At 45.8% G+C, this 26,198-nt stretch overlaps 1 protein-coding gene across 1 annotated transcript in view; it reads left to right on the forward strand.

Moving 5' to 3' along the window:
* The window catches only part of LOC144132418 (glutamate receptor ionotropic, kainate glr-3-like), a 159,786-nt gene that overhangs the window by 87,565 nt on the left and 46,023 nt on the right, over nt 1-26,198 (forward strand). The window contains exons 4-7 of the mRNA XM_077664817.1: nt 16,197-16,358; nt 20,996-21,154; nt 22,613-22,722; nt 24,845-24,932. Of these exons, the coding sequence (XP_077520943.1) occupies nt 16,257-16,358; nt 20,996-21,154; nt 22,613-22,722; nt 24,845-24,932 (459 nt within the window). The 5' untranslated portion in view covers nt 16,197-16,256. The remainder of the gene's footprint in view (nt 1-16,196; nt 16,359-20,995; nt 21,155-22,612; nt 22,723-24,844; nt 24,933-26,198) is intronic.

A 26,198-nucleotide genomic window follows, 5' to 3' on the forward strand; every position in this document is an offset into this window, starting at 1 on the left:
GGGTGATGAACTCCGCAAATTGCTCGGACGGTACGGGTCCCAAGCGGACGTTGGGGGTCTCTGCTGCGCGGTGTGCAGTTGCCCGTAAGTATTCGCCGGGGGTTGGCAGTCTTGAGAAGTTGGGAAACGACGGCGGCAATATCTAGCGATATGCCCTGCAATGCCACACCGGTAGCACAAAGGTTGAGAGCGCCAGCGACCGCCATAAGAGTCCTGGCGAACAAAGTCGCGACGTTGGCTGAAGCCAGTATCTCGCTGCTGACGAACCACGTCTTCTGGGTAGGTGGGCCTCCTTTCTGTCGGCTGGTGGCGATAACGTTGGGCAATGTTCCGATCGTCCATGGGCAAAGTGCCGTTGGGTGGAGCCCACGGAGTCGACAGGGCGGCAACATCTTCCTCCGGTGCAGAACTGTGCCGCAGATATTGTGTGTGGCAGAAGGTATCCCGGGATCTGGACAATTCCTCGCGCACAATCTCTCGAATCATATCAGCCATAGAATTTGGAGGACTGGCTTCAACACTGGCTATAGAGGTGACATTGGCCAATCTTCCGAATTTAGGGGTGATTCGACGCAGCTTAAGAGCTTCAAATGTTCTGCAATGTTCTATAACGTCAGCGGTGGTGCTCAGGCTCTCTTTGCTAATCAGGAAATTGTAAACATCTTCCGCAATTCCTTTTAGAAGGTGGCCGACTTTGTCTTCTTCAAGCATTCTGGAGTTAACTAGCTTGCATAACTTTAAAATGGCTTCGATGTATGCCGTGCAAGTTTCTCCGGGTACTTGCGCGCGGTGAAGCAATGTCTGTTCCGCACGCTTCTTCTTTGCCGATTCATCCCCAAAATTTTTCTTTATCTCGGTCGTAAAGGTAGCCCATGAACTCAGTGTATCCTCATGATTGTAGAACCAGTCAAGGGCAGTGGCGGCAAGGAAAAACACAACGTTAGCCAGTTTAGTAGCAGCGTTCCATCGATTGTATTTGCTCACCCGCTCGTAGTGTTTCAGCCACTCGTCAACGTCCTCTTCAGGTTTTCCAAAAAATGTGCGGGGCTCTCGATAATGTGGCCAGTTGTTCGCTGTGGATAGCCCGGGTTGCTCAGCATTGTCGTCTCCAGGCATGTCCGATGGCAGTGGTGGGAAGCCTGCGAGTCTACGGCTCCTTCGGTAGATGGAATGCTCCGTGGTCGATACCCGGCACCTCTCACCAACCTGTTACGTGCTTTGCACGCACGGGGGTTTATTCAAAGAGGGGACCGGTCGAAGCAGGATGGAAGCAGGAAGCCTAGCAGCGTCCTTCAGCTCTCTCTTTTTCTTCCTCTTTCTCCGCGGGTCAGTCCTTCATCTTCTGCTTCTTCCGTCGAGGTTCTGTGAAAGCACGTTACAATATATATATATATATATATATATATATATATATATATATATATATATATATATATATATATATATATATATATATATATATATATATATATATATATGTAAGTACAGTATTACGACAAACGCGACTGTTCGTTTTAAAGGTTTATTGTGCCAACAGTTTCGGGAATGGTATTCCCTTCGTCAGGGCAGGCTTACAATGAAACAGTCTTGTCAATATAAGGACACAAAGCGGGCGAGGATGTATAAACTCCGCCCTCAAAGCAAAGTTGAGAGTGAGGGCAAGGGGCCGTATAATGGACCGCGCAGCAGCTCTCACAGGGGCAGTGGCTAAATTAAACACAGAAAAAAACAGAGCAAAACGGGGAGGTGGAAATAGTAAAGGAGTAGAAAGGCAACGAATTTGAACAGCGATAGAAAAGGGAAAGGAGCGTTAAACACGGCTCTTGGCGCACCGAGCGCCAACGGTTTTGCATTGCATCAAGTTTGCGAATACCTCCACAATTATATCACAGCAACCGGCAGATTTCCTTGCTAATTGTTTCCAAAATTCACCCATTTAAAGAGCGTTTTGGTATTTTCATATATTTATTTATTTAATTCTTAGATATTCTCTCCCAATATTTTGTTTCTTCTTTTTCTTTTAAATTATTCTGAAATTTCACCCAAGGTTCAATCATTACTTTGACACCAGTTTACCGTATTCTTTGGGGTCTCCCTAATGAACTCTGGCCAATCTCCCCTCGTGGGTATGTGCCATGTCACCAAGGCAACAACAACAACAACTACAAGATCAACCGTTTATTGAGGGCTACGTCAGGGAGGGGAGCAATAGAACAACAACGGAGAGGAAGGGAGGAGGGGTAGGTATGCTGATACATCAAGGTACAAATTGGCAAATAATAAAGACAACTTTCAAAGAGGATGTCTGGGTACAAAACAAAGGAGAGGAAGGGAAGAGGGTAGGTATGCTGACACATCAAGGAACAAATTTACAAAGAACAAAGTCAACTTGCAGTGAACATGTCTGGGTATCAGGTACAATTGCCGGTATAATACATGGCTAGGGGTAGTTGATTTAGGGACAGGGGACAAATACAGGCAATTAAACAAGGATCTAGTTAAGTGTCTTAATTAAGATATAAAGCAGTTTGTAGATGGTGCCGATATTATTTTGCTGGGTGACATAAATGGCCATATCGAGGATCTGGATGGATGCACAGATTGTAACGAAAAGTTTATGCTAGACTTCTGTGAGCGACACAACCTAGTTACTGTAAATAGAGAAACTGTGAGGAACAAATCACGTGGGAATCCCGTAAGAGGAAGACGACCATTCACTACTTCGTAATGCCGCAGGGGATGTATAGCAGGCTCGTATTAATGTAAATTGACGAAGAAGGGAAGTACAGCCTCGGAAGTGATTATAAGCGTATTATTCTGCAGTTGGGAGCCCTGCTCAAAAGAGAAATGCAAGGAAGTCAAAAAGAGTACGCAAAATTAAATGACGAACAAATCCCGCCAATAACGGCCGGCATAGAGGAAGCAATAGAGAGATGCCCCATGGAAAAGTGGGATTATAATCAAACCACTCATTAGTAAAAAAATTAGAAAAGTAAGAGGAATAAACCGCTGCAGAGGAAAGAGTAAGCCACGAAGTTGGCGGATTAAGGAAATTAGGGAGGCCATCGAACAACGACGGTTGGCTTCACGGGAACACAGAGAAGCAAAGAGGGCACAGTTTTCTGAAGAGGAAATTGGTCAGAAATGGGAATCTTATCACCAAGAGAAACAGCAAGTGCAACTCCTCGTCCAGGTTGAACTATAGCACTCCTCTGACCCCTGGCTGGCTAAAGTTCGCGATGCAACTAAAGGGGAGCAGAGGAAAACCTGGAACCATATAAGCTGGCTGGGCAAAGCGAATCAAAGAAAACAGGAACAGATTCACGATGCCGAGGGAAAATGAGATTAGAGGGAGACGATGCTGTGAAGTGCATTGCATCAGTTATAGCGGAGTCATTTAGGAACGACTATAGGGTAATCTCCCCAAACGACAGAGCAACGCAGGACCGCACAATAGAAAACACCTTAGAACGGACCAGTTTTAACTGGGAAAAGGCGGAAGCATATATTTCAAAATAAACGTTCGCAGAGAGAGACGATATTCCGATCAAGGTAATTAATTAACTTGACCCAAGAGGCAAGGAAACGCTGATAGAAGTTTTGTAGGCAGTCATAGCAAATAAGCAAATTCCGCGCAGGTGGAAATAGAGTAAAATGAATTTGATTTAGAAAGCGAAAGGCGATAAGATGAACATGAAATCCTTCCGACCGATTACGAGAACATCATTTATATACAGGCTGACGATGCAGGCGGTAAAATTAAAAATTCAGTAGGCGCCGCGGTGGCTGAGTGGTTACGGCGTATGGCTGCTGGCCCGAAAGACTCGGGTTCGATCCTGGCCGCAGTGGTCGAATTTCGATGGAGGCGAAATTCTAGAGGCCCGTGTACTGTGCGATGTCACTGCACGTTAAAGAACCCCAGGTGGTCGAAATTTCCGGAGCCCTTCACTACGGCGTCTCTCATAGCCTGAGTCGCTTTGGGACGTTAACCCGCCATAAACCAAACGAAACCAAAAATTCAGTAATAGGTAGAAAGTAACTCGTAGAATACTCAGATAACTTCAGAACGGGTTAAGAAGTGGTAGGCGCTTAGATGATAGCCTGTTCGTGCTTGCCTAGTGCATAGAAATAGCTAACGCGGAAAACAGTCCTTTGTGTTTAGCCTTCCTGGACATTAGCGGTGCATACGCAAACGTGAATAGGGAACTCCTGTGGGACATACTAAAAGAAGGAGGTATCGGTTATGAGGAAATTGAGTTTCTTCAGGAAATATATCGAGAAAATAAAGTTTAAATAACATGGAAAGGGATTAGGAGTACGACAACTGTCGATGTCCACAAATTATTGAGGCAAGGTTGTCCTCTATCACCTCTGCTGTTCATGCTTTATATGATAAGTATGGAAAGAAGGCTACACGGTACCAGTCTATGCTATAATATGTCGTACAGATTAGACGGAAAAGTTCTTGAACAACGACTACAGAGTTTAATGTATGCGGGCTGTATTGTACTGTTAGCGGATAGCCAGGAAGATTTGTAAACTCAGGTTAATCGCCGTGGAAAAGGAGACACTCTAGAATTCAGTTTTCCCTCAGCTAAGTCAGGTGTGATGATTTTTAACGACACAACTGATCAGGTGCTTACAAGGACATGAAATACATCTAGTGGCTCAATACAAGCTAGGTCAGGGTGTCTTAGAACGCGTAGCCACAAAAGTAGCGGAAAGATTAGTGGAGGGAGTTGAGGATTTAGGGGCGATAGCACAGCAAGTCCAGATCGTGGTGTGCACAGTGTGGGAGGTGCAAAGACGGAACGGAGAAATTGCCAAGGAGTTTGTGGCTGTTAGTCGAGATATAAGGAAGCTAATCCAGGAGAAAGGCTTTGAAGTGGCAGACATAAACAGGGAAGTGCATAGAGCAGGCTTTGGCGGAGACTTTGCACGAGATGGCATTCATTTTAATGGAAGGCTAGGAGCCGATATCGGCTGGCGCCTGGCAGCCCGCGCAGTAACTTTTTAAGGATACACTGCGGCTCAGGGTGCCGGGGTAGGTAGAAACAAGGTAAGAAGTGTAACAATGGCGGCTGACTCCAACAAAATGGCCCCTAGGAGGTCCAGGAAGAAAACTACAAAAAATGCAACACCAGGATCAGGTACATAAACGTGCGAAGCGGTAAAAAGAGCAAAATACTTAGAAATAGAACAACAGTTAAATGACGAAGAAGTAGATGTATACGCGCTATGCGAGACACATCTCAGAGATCTAGAAGATCCACGGTTTATTGATGGCTACGTCTGGGAAGGGAGCAACAGAACAACAACGGAGAGGACGGGAGGATGAATAGGTATGCTTATACATCAAGGAACAAATTGGCAAGAATAAAGTCAACTTGCAAGGAACATCTCTGGGTATCAGGTACAATTTCCGGTAAACGGACATGGCTAGGGGTAGTTTAATTAGGGACTGGGGACAAATGCAGGCAAGAAAACAGAGATCTAGTCAAGTGTCTCAATAACGATATAAAACAGTTTGGAGAAGGTGTCGAAATTATCCAGCTCGGTGACATGAATGGCCACATCGAGGATCTGGATGGATGCACAGAGTGTAACGGGAAGCTGATGCTAGACGGCTGTGAGCGATACGACCTATTTCAAATAGAGAAACTAAGTGTAAGGAAGAAATCACTTGGGAATCCCGAAACAGGCAGACGACCATTGACTACTGCCTAATGCCGCAGGGGATGTATAGCAAGCTCACAATAATGGAAATAGACGAAGAGGGGAAGTACAGCCTCGGAAGTGATCACAAGTGTATCAGTCTACAGTTCGGAGCCCTTCTCAAAAGAGAAATGCAGAGAAGTCAAAAAGAGAACGCAGAATTAAAAGACGAACAAATAGCGCTAATAGCGGCCGGAATAGAGGTAGCAGTAGAGAAACGCTCCATGGAAAAGTGGGATTATAATCAGTACTACTCATTTGTATAAAAAAATAAAATGAGTAAACCGCCGGAGACGAAAAAGGAAGCCACGAAGTTGGTGGAATAAGGAAATTAGGGAGGCCATCGAACAACGACTGTTGGCATCACGGGAACACAGAAAAGCAAAGGGGGCGCAGTATCTGGGGAGGAAATAGGCCAAAAATGGGAATCTTATCGAGAAAAGAAACAGCAAGTGCAGGTGCTCGTCTAGGTTAAGCTAGAGCAGTCCTCTGATCGCTGACTGGCTGAAGTTCGCGATGCAACTAAAGGGGGGCCAAGAAAATTCTGGAACCATAATAGCTGGCTGGGCAGAGCGAATCACAGAAAGCATGAACAGATTCACGATGCCGAGGGAAAATGAGATTAGAGGGAGCTGACTCTATTCACTACATTGCATCAGTCATAGCTTCAACTAACTTGATGGTAACATAGTACATGTAATTCTTGCGCCCTGCCGTTTATTATTTTCAGCTTATGTGGTAGTTCAAACAGAGCTGGTCTGCGTGGTATGCTTGTTTGCGTGGTATGCTTACTTTTATGCTTACTTTTATTCTTTGCTCATAATTTCGTGTTAAATGACTGTTAATTTGTTTGATTGTATTTGCTGTAACCTACTGATTTGCGCGAGCCATATTTTTGTTCACATTTTTGTGTTACTTGTGACTGCTGTTCTTTTGTTATTTTGTTTATTGTACCCCACTCCCCTCTGTAATGCCCTCGGGCCCTGAAGGTACTTAAATAAATAAAATAAATAAATAAATTTAGGAAGGACGATAGGGTGATCGCCCCAAATGAGGAAGCAACACTGGACAGCACAATTGAAAACAGCTTATAACTGAACAATCTTAACTGGAAAAAGACGGAAGCAAATATTCCAAGATGTACGTCCGCAGGGATATACGAGATTCCAATCAAGCTAATTAATGAGCTTTTCACAAGAGGCAAGGGAACGCTTACAAAAGCATTGCAGGTTGTCATAACGAATAAGCAAATTCCACACAGCTGGAAACAGAGTAAAATGAATTTGATTTATAAAAGAAAAGGCGATAAGACGAACACAAAATCCTTCGGACCGATGACGATAACATCAATTAAATAGAGGCTAGCGATTCAGGCAATGAAACTAAAAATGAAGTCAAGGGTAGAAAGTAATAGAATACTCGGAGAACTTCAGAACGGGTTCAGAAGTGGTAGACGCTAAGATGATAGCCTGTTCGTGCTTACCAAGTGCATAGAAATAGCTAAGGCTGAAAACAGAGCTCTGTATTTAGCCTTCCTGGACATAAGCGGTTCGTACGACAACGTGAACAGGGAACTCCTCTGGAACATATTTGTGGCGACACACTCTGCGCATATTTCCCCGCAGCCTCCGCCTTGTTATCATCCGGCCCAGCGTAGCACGGCCACGCGCTGGACCGCGTTACCGATAAAGCATAGCGCCACCGCTGCGTCACCCGAGGCACACGTCACCAGCGGCGGCTACAAGAAAAGGCTGCCCGGCTGGGAAGAGCGGCTGTTTTCCTTCCGCTACCCGAACGAGCGTAGCGTGGGCATGCCCGTCCGCTGCCGTCGCTAATAAGCAGTTGTTGCGTTTTATGTTGGGATTCGTCCTTCTACCGAATGGCATCCCATATATTAAAGGACGAAGTTATCAGACATGAGGTAGTTTGTTTTCTGCAGTGAATACATCGAGAAAATAGAGTTGAATTAACATGGTAAAGTATTAGGAGCACTACAACTGTCGAGGTGCACAAAGGATTAAGGCAAGGTTGTTCTCTATCTCGACTGCTGTTCATGCTTTATATGGTAAGTATTGATAGAAGGCTACAAGGAAGCAATCTAGGTTATAATCGGTTGTACAGATTTGGCGGAAGGTTTGTTGAGCAACGACTAACGGGTTTAATGTGTGCGGACGATATAGATATCTCGGGGTATGGGTAAACGAAAGGCAGATATACATGGAAAAAGCACGAGCAGTCTCTCATAGCGAAAGGGCAAAGAGACGCCGGTATAATGAAGCATAGGGCATTGTAGGGGCACAACAGGTATGGAGTACTGAGAGGTATTTGGAAAGGAACAATGGTGCCGGGGCTTACTTTCTGGAATGCGGGTCTGTGCTTAAGGGCAGACGTTCAGTCGGGATTGGAAGTAAACCAGAGAGGTGTGTTGGAAGATGGGCACTAGGTGCCCAAGGGAAAACCTCAAACGAGGCAGCACAGGGGATATGAGCTGGGAATCGTTAGAAGCACGGGAAGCTCAGAGTCAAACACCATGCAAACAACCCCCTGAGGAAATTGGACGATAACAGGTGTGCAGCTGAGCTATTTAAATACCTATACAGAAAGAGCGTTGACTTACAATGGAGCAAAAGAACTAGGAAGCTAACCAGTATGTATGGCAGACACGAGGATGGAGAAAGAAAGAGCGTTAAATGACAGGCTAAAAACGCGGGATGTAAAAACTGGATAGATTCAATGGAAAAGAAGTATAGTGTAGAACTATATCTATACTGGAAATGGCAGATCAGGAAGGAAACGTTTTATGATAACTCAAGAGGCAGTGCCCTACTCTTTGAAGCTAGGTCAGGGTGTCTTAGAACGCGCAGCTACAAAAATAAATTTAACGAAGACGATAACACATGTGCTGTGCGTGGTAAATTTGTAGAATCAATAGAACACCTCATACTAAAATGATATGGTATCCATCCCGATATCAATGCAGGCAAAGTCACTCTTCCTGATGCCCTAGGGTTTTAGAAATAACAATAGTCACGTAAACTGATGTGCGGCGGAAATTAGCAAAAAGCGACTGGAAGATTGGTGGCACCCGCGGAGGTGGCTCAGTGGATAGGGCGCTCGGCTACTGATCCGGAGTTCCCGCGTTCGAACCCCACCGCGGCGGCTGCGTTTTTATGGAGGAAAAACGCTAAGGCGCCCGTGTGCTGTGCGATGTCAGTGCACGTTAAAGATCGCCAGCCGATCGAAATTATTCCGCAGCCCTCGACTACGGCACCTCTCTCTTCCTTTCTTCTTTCACTCCCTCCTTTCTCCGTTCCCTTACGGCGCGGTTCAGGCGTCCAACGATATATGAGACAGATACTGCGCCATTTCCTTTCTCACAAAACCAATTATTATTATTATTATTATTATTATTATTATTATTATTATTATTATTATTAAGATTGGTGGCTCAAAAGCAGTGAGATAACGTGAGGTTAAAAGTGTAGGAAGATGTATTTAAAGAAAGTCGCAAATTTGAATAAATTACAGCGAAGTTAAACAATAATAAAGGTAAAAAAGCTGAGCATGCTGGCAACTGCGACCATCCCGTTTCAAAGGGGACGCCCCTACCTTCCATCCATTCATCCGTCCGTCCGTCCGTCCGTCTGTCTGTCCGTCCGTCCGTCCGTCCGTCCGTCCGTCCGTCCATCCATCCATCCATCCATCCATCCATCCATCCATCCATCCATCCATCCATCCACCCATCCATCCATCCATCCATCCATCCATCCATCCATCCATCCATCCCTCCCTCCCTCCCTCCCTCCCTCCCTCCCTCCCTCCCTCCCTCCCTCCCTCCCTCCCTCTCTCCCTCCCTCTCTCTCTCTCCCTCCCTCCATCCATCCCTCCCTCCCTCCCTCCCTCCCTCCGTCCGTCCGTCCGTCCGTCCATCCATCCATCCATCCATCCATCCATCCATCCATCCATCCATCCATCCATCCATCCATCCATTTTCCATCCTAATCGCGCATAGTTTCCCATTTCCACACGTAAGGAGACTGAAGTGCACCTAATAATTTTTTAACTTCGGCTCCCGGGGGCGCCATTCTGTCAGGGCAAGGCTTAGGTGAAGTGGTTCCGGCTCTGTGCGCCGCCGGCCCTCCGCTGCGAGTTTCGAATTTTTATTCGACGTTATGTAGCCCTCCAGTAGCGCCGCGGGGCGTGACGTAGAAGCCAAGGCATGTTTAGTCGAGATGGGGCGCGGGCGCACGGTGAGAGGTTAGAGATGGGCACAGAAGAAAACGGGGCTCATGCGGGCTTTTACGAGTCAAGTGCATTACAGCACGCATCTGTGGAACTAGGGAGCACCTCTGGTGATAGAGAACGAGTGCCATCCGCCACTGACCCGACTCAGTGGCTGTACACGCAACAGCAGCAGAGCCCTGCCGTGTTCGGTCGGATGCAGGTGCCTCGTGTCATAGCTTAGGAATAGCATTACACTGCATTATACTCTGTGGTGTTAAGATGCATGTTAGTTTACACGTTTCCATTCGTTCCAGAGAGAAATCCCACTCGCGCGGCTGAAGGGCACGGAACTTTTCTGCTCGGTGCTAGAACTTCACAGTGGGGCTGCTTGGAGACACGGTGCGCGGACCGGGCTAAAGTGACGGGCTTGAAGTGAAATAACAACGACAACACCACACGTTTACAGATGTAAAAGAAGCAACAATAATTACGGCAGAAAGGCAAAAGTAATAAAAGAGGAAACCGCTTTCCTGAAATAGTTTGTCGCTATTCATGGCGGAAACAGACCAGCGCACTCATGTGGGAGGAACAAAGAGAAACAAGGTGCGGGGTATGCGAGTGCTGCTTTGTGTTCCCCAAGATGTTCACGTGTTCAGTGAACTGGTTTGTTTGGGTCATGAATGTGGATGCATGGGAAACCAGCGGAAGAAAAAAGGTAATAAACGGCGAGCATCCATTGTGAGTAAGCTGAAGTGAACACTTCTGCAGTTCAGCGTATTGTCTTTTGTGATACGTTTTGTTTTCAACTTTTCGTCCGTGCGCATGTTCTAATAACGTGACTGAGATGTAACACTATCTCTAAACTATTGCATATTTTCAGTTATTTAAAATCTGCATGATAATAACTATTAAACTGTGTCACTTTATCGAAAGCTTATTATTAAATTTATCGTAAGCTGAGTAAACCAGATTATTGAACAGGAGGACATGTATGAAACAGGATAGCCCTATGTTACGCACGATGACCCTTTGGTATACACAGTGATTCTTGTTGTTGGGGCAAGAAAGGAGGGACGGAAAAGGAAATTCAGACACATCAAATAAGCAGGACATATTTTGAGAAAGTAATAAAATAAAACCAAATTAAAGAAGCAGTTATCTCTGGGACTCAAACAACAGACGTGCCAAGCCTCACTTAAGCACCTCAGCTTGGCTTGTGTAGTGTACGTGTCTGCACTTTTTGGGCGTTTGCGTTTTTTTTATAAAGTGCACAAATTGCAGTTGTAGCTAGGCGATTGCCATGTGTGTACCGGGGCTATACTTGTGCTCTATCAGTATACGCCTGCCATATCTTGACTTTTGAATAAGCATCGGTGTTGGTGTCATAATTTTCCCAATGCTGGCTGTTTTGCCATGATCTCTCCACGTACGTAATCACTGATACACACCGAGGTATCTGGCTGATAAATGCCTAGCATAATGCACAATTTAGCATCACATATGCGGCGAACAGAGAAACGACGCCGATAACTTGCGCAATTGGGAGAAATCGTGGGTCGTGGGTTCGCATCCCACCGGCGGCACGGTTGTTTTTCTTCGTTTTCTTTGTAATCAATTGTCTTTAAGCGACAGGTTAATCATAGTATTGTTCTCGCATTGATCAACATCACAATTAAAAAAAATGTAGAGCCCCCCTAAGTACTTTGGTTCCAGTGGTTGTTGGCTTCCTCCATATGTATTTCAAATGAGCGCCTCTTTTCCCTTCTCTTGCCTGCTCAATAGCATAATGAGGGTCTAGGTTCTGGCAGCCTTGATGTCATAGGCAGCCCAAGAGCGTTCTCGCATAGCTTCCGCCCTCGCCGTTCGACGACGTTCCATGTCACATTCGTGGTAATAAAGGGCGTGCTACGTCCGCCGCTATGGACGATGGTGAAAACTCTCAAGATTTGATTACACGGAAACATAAATACCTTCGAAAGCAGGAGATTGTACACTCGTCGCTGTAGCTCAGTTGGTAGTGCACCGGACGCGAAATTCAGAGGTCGTGGGTTCGCACACCGCCGGCTCCATGGTTGTTTTTTCTGCTGCTTTATAATGTATAATTGTCTTTAAGCGACAGGTTAGTCACAGTATTGATCTCCCATTGATCAACACCACAATTAAGAAAAAATAGAAATGCACCCCTACGCACCCTGCTTTTAGCGGCTGTTGGCTTTCTCCATATTCCTTCCGACTAAGTATTTTTAAGGTGTAAACATAAGAGGATGCATTGAATGTACGACATCCCGGCCGGTTCGTATTGAAGACTACAACAGCGAAGAAAAGGACGAAAACAAGAAAAAACGGTTGCTGTTGTCGGCCTCAAAAAAGAAGGCACAAACCCACTGCAGGGGAGTGGTGAAGACACAGGCGGTGAATTGCAGTAGACAGAAGCGAAAGACAGTCCTGCGTTCTCCTTTTATTTACCTTCCACACAGCATTGCTGATTTGTAGCTTGTAATTTCTTACAGTACAAAAGCTTTATGTCATTTATCGGCAACGAAACTCGATGTCCAGAATAAAAATGGTGTCCCAAAACCACAGTAACCCGGCAAAGAAAAATTAATATTCTTCCGAAGGTGCGGGGAACTGAACCCAGGACTTCCAGATGCGAGGCAAGCATGCAACCCATCGGGCGATAAAAGGCGCTGCTTGTTGACAAAGGTGAACCTAGTATATGCTTTGCCTTACGAATCTGTGATAATGAGTAGGTATGCCGTTAGAAATGAGGGAAGAAGCGATAAAAATAAAAATGAAATCGAAATAAAAAAGGAAGGAAAAAACAGTGCCGTTCATAATTTTCTCCACATTTCACTACTTTCACACTGCTGCCTCCCCTAGGCCAATCCAGAAAAATACTGCATTCACCGCAGCTACTACACATACCACGTCGACTGCTATGAAGCTACCTGTATAGAATAAGGTAGTCACAGCTAAGCTTTCAGTTGTACTCGATCACAGTTTTCATGTTGCTGACGAAAACCTGCATTCTTTCCTTTACTTGAGGTCTAGGATTCTTAAGCATCAATGTTGAATATTGGAATGTACTCTTGTGGAAACCTTCAAGTTAATGGCCGATTTTTGCGATGCATTGCAAAATATTTCGTTTAAACTTGGTCATTCATTCATTCATTCATTCATTCATTCATTCATTCATTCATTCATTCATTCATTCTTATTTCTTCTTCACAACATGACGTACACATTGTGAAAGGGGCCAAGAAGAAAAGCCGTTCCTTTACGGCTTGAAAAAAAAATCTTGGTCCCCCCTGGCATTGACGGCAACGAAGCAACACAATCCAGAAACAAATGTACAGAAAAAAATCTACAGAAATATACAGAAACAAACAAAATTATAACTTGGCATTTTTATGAAAGGTATGGCGACAAGCTCATGGAACGGTCGGGAAATAAAGACATGCAGTCATAATGAAACAGTGGCTAAATATCTGTACAAGGTGTTTTGTTTATGAAATGTGTGGTGTGTATTAGGGACATGCAAATTAATAAAACAACGCCTTCAGGTTCCGGAAATTTGCCTAAGCATATAAGGTCTTGCCCGTCACGCTCTTGTGAGCCATGTTTTTCTGGTGTGCGAATTTTATCAAGAAGTAAAGACACAAAAGCCAGGGAATTAATCGAAGCATTCTTTATTGCTAAGAAAAGAAGCATGTGTGTCAGCGACACGTCCATATCGTTGTATAGGGCAGAGAACGATTTTTTCACGCGTTCGCTGTCATATCAGATTGGAACATGATGGTATTCCTTGCGTGTCAGCTGGTATATATATGTTTGTCGTGCCTTTGAATAAATCAGTTGTGAGTGGCGCTCCGTCCCGTTTATCTACCTTGTGGTCTGTCTGTTTTCGCGCCTGTAATCCATAGTCCTAAAATATCTGTTCCCGCTTTAATATGTTCATATGTTTAATATGTTTGTTCTTTTTATTGTTATGCATGTTCCCATCATCGCCGTTGGAAACCAATATGCCCCCCCCTTATGTAATGCCTTCGGGCCTTTAAGGGATCAATAAATGAAATGAAATGAAATGAAATTTAGTAATCGAGGCAGGTTATTCCTAAGACTCTGAAACCCATAGTTCGTACGGCATTTTGGCACTTTCCAACGGTCTGTTGTCCTCGTATTGTAGGCCGCGTTGCCTATTAATTCTAAGTTCGATATGTCCAAAAACAGCCTTTGATTTTCCTTGATGCTGAGTTTATATTCGCGTAGGAGTTTATAATGATACATTTTAGTTATTGGAATGACCTTAAGATTTCTGAAGATAAATTTACTTGAGTAAAACTTAGGCAAATTATTAATGATCCGTAAAACCTTTTTTTGCATCCTTAAAAGACTACTAAGGTTTTTGTCGGTCGTTGTGCCCCAGACTAAATGAGAATAGTTCATGTAAGAAGAAAATAAGGCATAATAAATGGCTAGTTTTGCAGACATTGGAAAGACATAACGATTTCGACTGAGTATACCTGTTATGGAACATAATTTCTGCAAAATATGGTTTACGTGGTCATCCCATTGCAACGTCTTGGAAAAGAAAACGCCCAATACCTTTATTATTTCGACGACCTCAATCCTTGTACCTCTAAACAGAAGATCGTAATCGGTAGATAGCTGCTTACCCTTAGGGTGAAAAATTACTGCTTTTGTTTTTTTTTGTATTAATATTCAGTTGATTACTGTCTGTCCAAGCTTCCAACTTTTTTAAGGCTATGTTTCCTTTAACGAACGCGTCAGCACAAGAGGATGAAGGCACAAATATACTAGTGTCGTCTGCATATATAACAAACTTCAGGTCAGATGATATACATACTATATCATTAATGTATAAATTAAAGAGTAAGGGACCAAGAATACTTCCTTGAGGTACGCCTGCGACTATTGCTTTCTGATTAGATATTAAATGGCTTACTTGAACAAATTGTTTTCTGTGAGAGAGATAACTAATTAACATATTAAGTGCATGTCCTCTGATACCGTAGTGATGTAATTTATCAAAAAGAATAGAGTGATTAATGTTGTCAAAAGCCTGCGTAAAGTCAACAAAAATCCCCAGAACGTAGTTTTTATCCTCGAAGTTTTGCAAAATGTATTCTTTTTGATCAAGAAGTGCCAGTTCTGTGGACCGATGTTTTTGGAAGCCATACTGCGATTTTGTGATTATATCATATTTGTGGCAGAAACGTGAAAGTTGTTTGAATAGCTCGTATCTAGTAGTTAAGACTGCCATAGAAAACCATTAGGGAACGTTTGATATGCATGCAACAACGTCATTAGCAAAAAATACAGGCCTGTCGATGGGAGATCTGCGAATATATTTATTGTTGTAGTAAGACTTAGGATACGCGAAAAAATTGCGTTCATAACTTTTTCCCATTGAAAAATACGCTTGCTCAGAATATCCGTGTATATATAATTTGCAAGTTCGTGAATCACATATATATGAATGGGCACCGGCACAACCATCAAGCCGCCAAAAGAAGTTATGAGCTCACGCCCAGCCTTGGAACAGTACGAAAAGTCTTTATTGTGTGCAGCAAGTCACACTGAGGCACCTTTGAGGTGAGCGCTGCGCCGTACCCAGACAAACCTGTCGAAGCTCCTGTTTAAGTTAGGGACAACACAGTGAGCTATGGAAAGTGACTGGAAGCGGGCAGAGTGGGTGAGGGAACAAACGCGTGGTAATGACGTCCTAGTTGAAATCAAGAGGAATAAATGGCCCTGGGCAGGGCATGTAACGCGATGGCAAGATAACCGCTGGTCCTTAAGGGTAACGGAGTGGATTCCAAGAGATGGAAAGCGTAGCAGGGTGCGGCAGAAAGTCAGGTGGCCGGATGAGATTAGGAAGTTTGCAGGCATAGGGTGGGCGCAGCTGGCAAAGGACAGGGTTTGTTGGAGAGACATGGGAGAGGCCTTTGTCCTGCAGTGGTCGTAGTCACACTTATGATGAAGCTCCGAACAGGTCCGACTCACTGGTATGGGCACTAAATCGGACCCTTTAAAGCCCGTACTGGATCGGTTTCAACCTGCTCGCCTCGAATCGGGCCGATATGAATCATCCTTGTTTCTTTAAACTGCGGTTTCACTGTATAGATAATTTCTTAGCAGAGGAGATAATATATAAGCGCTGTGGAATTTCTTATCCCTCAGAATCTCATTGGAAACCTGCCACACTGCTTGCATGGTCTTCAATTTTTTCGCAGACGCCCCTAAAAGCGCAGGTCGGCGACGTGTGCCACTTGGCGCTCCCGAACCTGTCGGCGATGAAGTTCCAGGAGCCCCTGGTGCCGTTCCGCTCGCTCAAGTGCTGCCGCGCTCTCAACGTCGGCCTCGGACCGCCCGAAGATGTGCCCGAGGATCACGTGGTAAGAGCAACGGCTGCTGTCCGGTGAAGAACATGAGAAAAAAAGGGAAAGGAGCTGAACATCATTGCGACCCAACGGAGCTACAGTGGACGCAATGTCCGACATGTAATTCGATAGGGACGCTTACAAGAAACGTTTGAATTAAATGTGCTTCCTTACGGGAGAGTCAAGTGTAATGGCCATTATAAATAAGCAGTAATTTTATTGGCCAACTGAAATACAACCTGCCATTTTGAGCCATGGGATTACCTAGAAACTGTGAACTACGCTGTTTGGTACTCCTATAATGCGCAATAAAAAGCCTTCACTTACTGCACGGCGTCAATGAGGGAGTTTTAGCGCAGCACGCTGCCACGGCCCACTAACGCGGGGAGCACTGCTTTCCTGTACAGTAGTTGGTGCCCGTTGGCATGTGTTACGAGCGCCAGCTGCGCATCGCAACGACTTGTTGTGGTTAGGCAGCGCTTGTGCAGTTGCCTCGCGGAGGGGGCACCGCGGTTCAAAAGCGCACTAGTATTAGTGCGCAAGCACTCATACGCTCACCAACACCGACCAAGAATCTTGTCACCGCACTTACGTACGTTCTGTCGATCTTGTGCCGTTGCTTAGCAACCCGAGTTACTACCCGAGCTTACCCGAGTAACTCGGGTAATAAGTCGTGTAAGTACGAAGGAGCGTCGCGCCAGCTGCGCGAGAGGTTGCTCGAGAAGAGCAACAAAGGTCACGCAATCCTTACTGGTCAATGCAATAAAAACAGCCGCTTGCCAGTGCAGTGGCACATCGCTTAACCGCTGCGCCACTGCGCTGGTAGCGGTATGAGGAGTAGCCGCCGTCTATGAATGGTACGCAAAGACGGACCAGTTCTTCATTTATGGAGATTAACCCATAAATTATGGCGTATTGCCGTTAAAGTGTAGCTTAAGTCTCGCTTCGAAATGAAGAAGGAACACCTGATTTCGCACGTCTACTCGTTTTTACTACGTTAAACCCCGTTCCGAATTTTATTGGCAGAACAATACATTTCTGCACAATGTTTTTCCTTGCACGCCCTAAATTAAAGGTTGGTGAAAATGCCTTATTTCTTGTGTAAGACCTTCACGTTTGGTCCGAATTTTGCCCGGGTGCGGGCTCACACGAGTCTTCATGAATACCTCTGTAAACGACGCAGCGTTCATCTTCTGCACTGAATAAGGGAACAGCTGGTGACAAGTAAAAAAACATTTTTGTTCCCTATTCCTTGCTGTCCATGGAGTTACAAATTCCGCTGAGCTTAAAGCGACTGAGAGCGAAAGCCGCGCGTTCAAACTCCTTCTGACGACTTGGGGGAGAGAGGCTCTTTTCGGTCCCTCAGTCGGCGTCATTGCATGGCTTCCCATCCACTCGACGTATTGAACGGGTGCTTCACGCACAGGTCGAGCTTCTCTATATGCTTGTCACGCCTGCAGGGATTATAGACAAAGCCGCGCGTGAAGTAGCAAGTTGGTTCTTGACCAGATCAGTCATATGTTTCCGAAACCTACTGAGGACGAGAAGGGCGCCTGACGTCACAGTAGAACTTCCGGTCGGTTTTGCCACACCGTCTTTGTCCGGTCAAAAGCCAGTTCGTCTGTCATCCAGCCCCTGTCTTGGACGCGGGGCATGATGCCTTCTGGAAAGTTCTGCTTTGGGAGAGCGTTCGTCTTCAACACCAATCGAGAGCTGTAGCATATCGCTACCGTGTTTACCTTACCGCTTACGTGGCTCGACCAGTGACGTCTGTGCATGCGCAGCCATTACCGGGGCGCGAACAGTTTAAGGGACCTCTTTTAGCCTTGTGGAGAACAACCGTTCTATCGTAAACAGGCGGAGCGGCATGCTGCACGCCCACTTCGGATCAAATGCAGCATCGCCACCGCCGCAAAGGACGCGGTTTCTCGCATTAAATTAAGGCATTTTATTTCGCATACCCTCACTCATACGTCGAGGTATAAATGACAACTAGCGCACCTTTTCAAGATAATCTGACGATTTCCAAGCTGTTAACACCAACTGTATTCTTTGTACATAGCCAAAATAGCATTCATAACACTGCAGTTCTTCAGCCTTGTGTCAGGTTTAAATGTTTCCCCCATTTTCACAGTTTTGTTCCTTGAAAAAAAAAAAGGCTGGTAATCCACTGACACATTCATACAAAGTGCAGAACAAGAAGTTCCTTGGACTCAAAGTTCAAGGGCTTTGACTTACCGTCCCTAGATGGCGCCACTTTATTTAAATAAAAACCTTGCATCCACACCAGTGAGGCTGCCGCACTGCTCACTAAAAGTGTCGTAGTTGAGCTGTTTACAACGTTCGCAACGTAATGAGCGCTCCGTACGCAATCCTTGTGCGTTCTGCGCAGCAAAATTGTCTACTGGCGAAGGTAGGCAAGGTGGATAGCTTCACGGGCGCATTTGAAAATCCGCTGAGCTGACTGTTGGCTGAAAACGAATATGCATACGTCCGGACAGAAGTAAATAGAGCACGCTATCCTGTTCGAATTGCAATCACGCCTTTGCTATTGGACATGAAAAAACAATATTTGTTATCGAGAAAGCGCAGTAGGCTCCACTTGCAGCCTGCAGATACCACAGTTGCCAGTTTGGATTAGGCAACGCGTGAAAAATGTTAAAAGGAAAAAGCGTGTTCCGTTTGCTTCCCCCCCCCCTTTACGTCTTATATGCTGAGAAATAGATTTATAAAGTGCATGTAGCATTTCACTTTATAGAAATGCTTGGAATGAGAGCATATTTATGTTTGCAATAAAAGTAGGACATATCACACTATGATCACTCGTTTTTGCCTTACAGTATACCTTGTTACGGGAAAGACGGTCTGCTAAGACGTCTTCTGGCGTGTTGCAGCGCTAAGCGGAAACTCAGGCGTCTGGTAACACGGTAACCTAAACACGGTAGCAATATGCTATAACTCTCAAACTTCAGCAAACGTTTCCAACCACCGGCGGTGATGGACACAATAAACTTCGTGGCACATAGAACCTACCAACAGGGATCTTATTCGCAAGTGTAATCTGTGACAGATTGTGCTCAATCGTGTTCCCTCCGTTAACAAAATTATGGAAGTTGTTCTCATGGAAGTTGGCTTGTAACCTCAACGGCGACGTCGACGGGACAGTTGGTGCTGGTTCATAAATCCTCAGCTTGCCTTGAAGCCCACTGGCATGATACTGTCATCGACAAACGGTTACATACGCAGAGAAGGTTTACAAGGCATGTAGTGGGTGGCATGCCTCCCAGTTTACACCGCGCAGCCGTTACTCCTGGTGCCGCGAAAGTTATTCAGGAGCTGCTGTTTAAGTTCTGGAAACTAGCAAGATTTTCCACGGAAAGCCTTGCGGGTTTGGACCCGTAGACACACAGAGCGCAAGCACTTCTAGTCGACGTTGGGCTTGCGCCCAGCACCGCCAACCGCCCTGTTTGTCGGCGTAGACAGTCACCCCATGTTTGCAGGCCGCAGTGAACATCACAGGCCTACCAATTGCCTCCGACGCTTTGCGCCCGACAGCACCAGGCCTGCCACGCGGTGTCTGAATTCTACTGAGACAAGGCACTGCTAGCTATAACACACGGTGCGCATTTCTCCATACAAAAAAAATATGAAACCTCTTAGAGCCAGGTCACGTGATTGGACGGCAGAGCAACAGTTACAATCTTCATGATGATAGACGTCGGAAAGGCAGCTAGCGCCATCCAGCGGGGCATTCAAGAACTGGGTCGTGATGGTTTCGCGTTTCCTTTTCGTGCAAAAGCACTCGTACGTTCACTAGCATCCATCAAGAAATTTGTTTGACCTTTTTTGTGCCGACACCTAGCAACAGAGATGTTCTATGTTACGAAAAAAAGCATGAGACGCATAGATGCCTCCAAATTTGGGCGGCCGCCCCCGAATATGAACGCGCCAAACACGATCGTGACCTCCAAACTTGGCCCAGGCCACCCCCAAAAATGTAGCTCACTCAAAAACGAAATTTGACCTTGGCCAACTTGCACCGAAATTGGTGCCCAGCATAACTGTTCGCACCCAACACGATGGTTACCTTCAAAATTCGCTCGGGTCATTTACAAAACCAAGTAAAAAAAAAACCAGAACTTTCGCACTATAATATTTTTAACCAAGTTAAAGCCTGAGTTTTTTTTTTCGCGATTTCTGCGTCTCAAAATATGCGTGTGTGGCGGGGGGCTTATACGAGGGCGGGTCTTAAACTAATAAATGCCGTGTTCGAGGACATGACACCCTGTGGCCACAGAACACGTTGGTCATGTCTGCAGATACTCACCCGTCGCGAGGACACCGCGTTTGATCAATGGTGCCTGCGCCACGGGTCTTCTCATGATACAGACGACCCTGGATATACCGTACTAGAAGGAGATCACGAAACAGTTGGATGTTTCGATAACGCGATATATCATAATTACAAGAGTTAGTTTACTCGTAATCTACAAGCAAGAATACGTTTCACCCCGCTAGTGATGCGCTTCTTGCGGCGCCTGCTGGCAGCGCACCGCTTGCTAGGCACTTCTAGGAGCAATACCTGTTTCGTACACTGCAACTCTTTGCTGAGCGGCCTTCGCGTGCCTGACGGAGGGAACTGCCTCCCGCAGGCCCTTCAGCAGCGCTCGGGCGGCGTCACGCTGACGCTCTACGCGGCCGAGGGCTTCACGTGGGCCTGCACCTACTGCGGCTTCATGCAGCGCCTGGACGACCGCGTCGCCTACCTGCCGGGGCTCAGCGGGGCCCACCTGCTTGTTAGCACCGTCAACGTGAGTGGCTTATTCATTGCTTGGAGTCTTGGCGTTGGCACTGAACTATGCAAACTGGCGCTGAAGTCGCCACTGAACTTGTGCTAGTGACAGTGGTAGCAGTTGTGGTATATATAGTGGTAGTGGCGAAGCGGCGACTGAGACCATACTGGGCCAAACACAATACATCGACTTTAGTTAATAAAATTTACCGCCCTAAACGCGATTTAAAAACTGCAGGCTAAAATTTGGAGAGTTGTTTAAACTTAACTTAGGCGACTAAGTTTTATTTATGCGGAATGAAAGACGCATCTCTAAGTAAGAATACCTGATGAAATGGGCTGCATTCTTGCTAAATTTTGTCAAATTAATGTAATCGTCTTCACCTACGATACCAGCCTGAATTTAGGATATATGTAACACCAAGTTAACCTCAACAATAGTTGCGGCTGCGCATAAGAGCGACAGCTTGTTTGACGAAGCTCTTCGAATGTACAAGCTGATTATAGCGGAGACGTCGACGTCATCTGACCTTAGAATCTTGTGGTCGTTCAGCCGACGAGACTCTGCCAAGGGCGATACTGGCTTATACACGCTTTGTGAATTGGGACCTGAAAGAACGCCGGTGAAGCGTACTTGCGATTACTTTTTCACGAGAGATTGAATATGGCCGTTAAGCGCAATCTAACCACCTCAAACGAATGAAAGCATCAGCTGCCAGCCATCCCATGTTACATCTGGGCGGGATACTCCTTTCTGTCTCCGACAACAATGAAAAAAAAAACATTTGTGAAATGTGCCAGAATACATAGAACCACGCATCTCAAAATGTTCTTAGTAAAATCGGCGTTGTATTCCCTCTTAAACGCAATAACTAGTATCGTGCGTGTTACTTGTGACTACATATCGCGTATGAACATGAGTACTGGTTATCCTTGTCACTTGACGTGTTTTAGTCAGCCTCAATCAAGCAACAGTTGGACTTTCTGCGGGGAATCCGGCGTCCATCTACACGTGCGGAATACTTCGTTTTGCCAAAACGTATGCTGTCGCAGTTTAAAAAGGAGTCTTGCAGCTGGTTACAAGACCCCTGTGGTACATTAAGTTAATCTATTTTATTCATACTTTATGGGCAATTGCAACTCCATCAAGTGGGGCTGCTATTGCTGGGCTGGCCAGTTGGCTGCAACAAATTCATGAAAAAGTTGAACCAAGTAAAAAGGACGATGTCCTACAGCAGAATGAGAGTTCTTCTACGCAAGCTGCATGCTTTCTGTCTTCATTTCTAGCATCAAAGTGGCTACAATGTTGTCTTCGCACCCAATGTAACCGCCTACATCTTGAAGAATCTACAGCCAAAGTGCTCGTCCATCCTTGTCTTGAGGCTGATTCCGGCCTTCCGCCATATATGAACGCTGCCGCGCAGATTGAGAGATCGTCGCAACGAGACTGCCGCATCAGTTGTCTTATCCGACGCAGAACACCCCGTACGTGGTTCTCGGCACGCGCGGTCCCGATGACCAGTACAAGTTCCAGGAGGGTGTCGAGCTCAAGCTGCTCAAGGCCATCAGCCACAAGCTGAACTTCACGTGAGTCGCCAGCTTGTGCACTATAATGCCTGGCGCAGGGAAGGCGGCGTTATCTGAAACTGAACGTAGCGTTTAATTACTGACAATTCATTTTCAGAACCTAAATTTCTAGCACCTCAGTCTGTACAATTTAAGCACGGCGAATAATCGGATATGATCACGTAAGTGAAAACGTTAAAAGTGAACAAAGGTTTTGAGCACCTCATTACTGAGGTTTTCGCAAGTCCTTCCGGTCATATGCGGCTCGTACAGTAAGCACGATTCTAGCAACGCACACTTAAACACCACGGCCCAACGTTCCCCGAAATCCGCGTTTATTACGAATTTCATGGATCGGTCAAGTAGAGGCTGGTCCAGTCAAACCAAATACTTCATCATCTTCGAGGGGAGCTCAGCATGAGAAAAAGTAGCGGAAAATGAAGCGAAAAATGCAGATTTGTAAAGTTTAGCCGTACCTAAATAATGTTTGGCAGGTCAGGCTGCGTTAACCTATGAGACGAAGACAAGTAATATTCAGTTCAAGAAAGTGCAGGGCAAGTCAAGAGAGGTGAAAACACTGAGAAAAAAGTAACCTCGCGGTTATATATACGCAGCAGTTTCAATGAAAAGTAATGCTCGCTAATTTAAGGGCTCAAGAGTGAAAAGTAACAGGGAAATCGAGAAACGGTTTATCTATGTGACGCCAAATGGTTGAGCGATAGCTGCTCTTACTGGTCTATCACGAGAATATTGTTAAACGACATGCTCTAAATTCTGTTTACATGTAAAGACCTCTCAAAGGTCAAACCGAGGTCAAACCAATGGAATGACAGGTGAAATTATGCTGGACATGGTTTGGTCCAAATCGAAGGTCAAATTTTGCAGGGTGGGTGGGCCAAATTTTGTGAATGGCATGGGTAAAATTTGTACATTACCATCGTGATGCCCGGAATCAAATTACTCTGGACATCGATTCTGGGCCATATTGAATAGGTCAAATTTCGGTGGTGGGCCAAATTCGACGGTAGAAATCTGGTGCAGCTTACGTGTTGCCAGAGCAGCGGCACCGGCCCAGGCGTTAGCCGTATCCTGTTAACTCTCTCGTATTTCCCGATGGCGAAAAAATGTGCAATCTGTCAGCGGTTGTGCATTGCCCGGCACCCTTTCTTTAGTGAAAAGGGCGCGCCTTCTGATGGGAATTTGTTCAACCTTGTAGATTACCTTTTTTTTTCTCCCGAGAAAGGCAGAAACATACTGATACAGAAATATACTTTCATCAGGTGGTAATAGAGAGGTCATGATATTGCGCGAGATCATCATGGCATACATTCCAACTACGCTAGTAGTGGTTTACGGAAAATTGTTCAGTGGTATTGTAGAACGTGAAGACGAATCTAGGAACGAAAAAAAATTGGTACAATCTGCAGTGGCAGAAAGAGAAAAAGCGGCTCAAGGAAGACTGTATTTTATTACAAGACATCAGAGAATAATCCTCCATTCAGAGGGTTCTTCGAAAAAGAACCACAGTCCGAAGAAGTTTCGCTGAAACCGCAGCTAAGCAGAAAAAAAAACGCCGTGAAGAAATGTTTATAACCAAATCATGACGTGGCATTCCCTTTCCTTATGAGGTGTTAGGCGGCCCTAAATAACTCTGAAGGGAGCCTGCAGTAGTCACTGGGAAAACTACAACTGATCGAACAAGGCTAAAGCGACAAGCACTTGGCAAGTCGACGATCTATTAAGCGATCGCTAGAGGTCGTCGCCATGCCCGCTAAATTCACCGGCGAAAGCCTGGAGCAGTTGTACTTGTTGTCAGACCAAGCATTACGGCACACATGAACTTTGTGAACCGACGATGTCCTTAAGCTGTCGCTGAAAAGTTGCACTTCGTTTGCACACGACTAGATGTGATGACTAAACTGCTTTTGGAATTTTTCGCTCGCTGACACTCACAAACGCATACACCAGCGCGCACACACAAAGTGTCGCTACTTAAGTCATTTGGTGAGGCATTATTAGATGACGACCGCGCAGTTCTTGTGTCCGTGTTCAACTGTTTTGGCGTCCTCCACTAACGCACACGCCTGCGCGCACGGCTTGCCGGTAAGTGTAGCACCTCACCTCGACACACCGTCTTTTGCAGGTATTCGCTAAACGTGGACCGTTACGCCGAGTACGGAGCCTTGAAGAACGGAACGTGGACCGGGCTCATCGGAGACGTCTTGTACAGGGTGGGCAAGGCCTTCATGGTGTACGGCATCCAGTGCAATCGGGAAAGCTACACAAGCAGCACATGTCATCGGCCCATCATTGCAACAGGATGGTCCCATCCTGGTCCTTTGAAGGGCCGGCCTTTGCCAATACGGCTCCAATGTTGGGCCAATTACGTGCGCTGCTTGGGTAGTGTGCATGCTGCGTATTTCCGTGGTGTCAACAGTATACAGTGCCCCAGGTTCCGGTTTCGCCTCGAGGCTCGTCCCAAAGTTTTTTATAGAACGATATTGGCTCCGAAGCGTATCTGAATGGAGCTTAAAAGGTGACACATCCTTCTGGAAGAAGAGGAATTGACTTGCGGACTTGTAACTGTTGATTACAAGGACGAACACGAGAATATACATTTTTAGTCAGGATTTTAAAGGTGCTTTTGGCCCCAAGGGCACGCCAGGATTCAGCCTAAAAAAAGAGAATTACCAGGTGAAATGATGAACTATTTGAGTGCGGCTACTTTTGTTTACAAAAAAAGGAAACGTTTACGTAAGAAAACTTATTTGAACTCTTGCTGAATACGCGTTCAAAAAAGACGGCGTTAATTCATTGCAGCACAGAGGCGACGACAACGAACAATTATGACTGAGCTCGGAACGATGCTCTCTGAAACTACCCTGTTTTCTGACAGCTGGTGCTCCTTAATTGCATACATGCAATTTCTGGCACTCGGTCCCTGTAGGCTTGAAAATACGCGTGTATGCCGCATGCCTCGAACGGTCTCTTCATGTTGAAATGTCCACAACGCGAAAAGGGTGCTCGAAGGGAAAAGCCAGCGCCATGCATGTTTTGTGTCCATTTATTGCTCATTTTTGATATTGGTAGTTTCAGAATCTCAGCCAACACGCCACTAACCCCAGCTAACGTGTTGTTCAATCTCATTCAGTCTCAGTGAGCGCGTTACGTCCAGCGGCTTCACATTTTAGCTGCCGAGACAAGTTATATGGGACCACCGCGGTGGCTCAGTGGTTATGGCGCTCGGCTGCTGACCCGAAAGACGCGAGTTCGCTCCGGGCCGCGGCGGTTGAATTTCAATGGAGACGAAATTCTAGAGGCCCGTGTACTGTGCGATGTCAGTGCACGTTAAAGAATCCTACGTGGTCGAAATTTCCGCAGCCCCACTACGGCGTCCCTCAGACTGAGTCGCTTTGGGAAGCTAAACCCACAAACCTACCAACCAATGAAACAAGTTGCAAAATACAGCCATTCCTGCATTTCTTTGCTTCGTCGAC

The sequence above is a fragment of the Amblyomma americanum genome, chromosome 5, assembly GCF_052857255.1.
Source record: "Amblyomma americanum isolate KBUSLIRL-KWMA chromosome 5, ASM5285725v1, whole genome shotgun sequence".
Taxonomy (NCBI): Eukaryota; Metazoa; Arthropoda; class Arachnida; order Ixodida; family Ixodidae; genus Amblyomma; species Amblyomma americanum.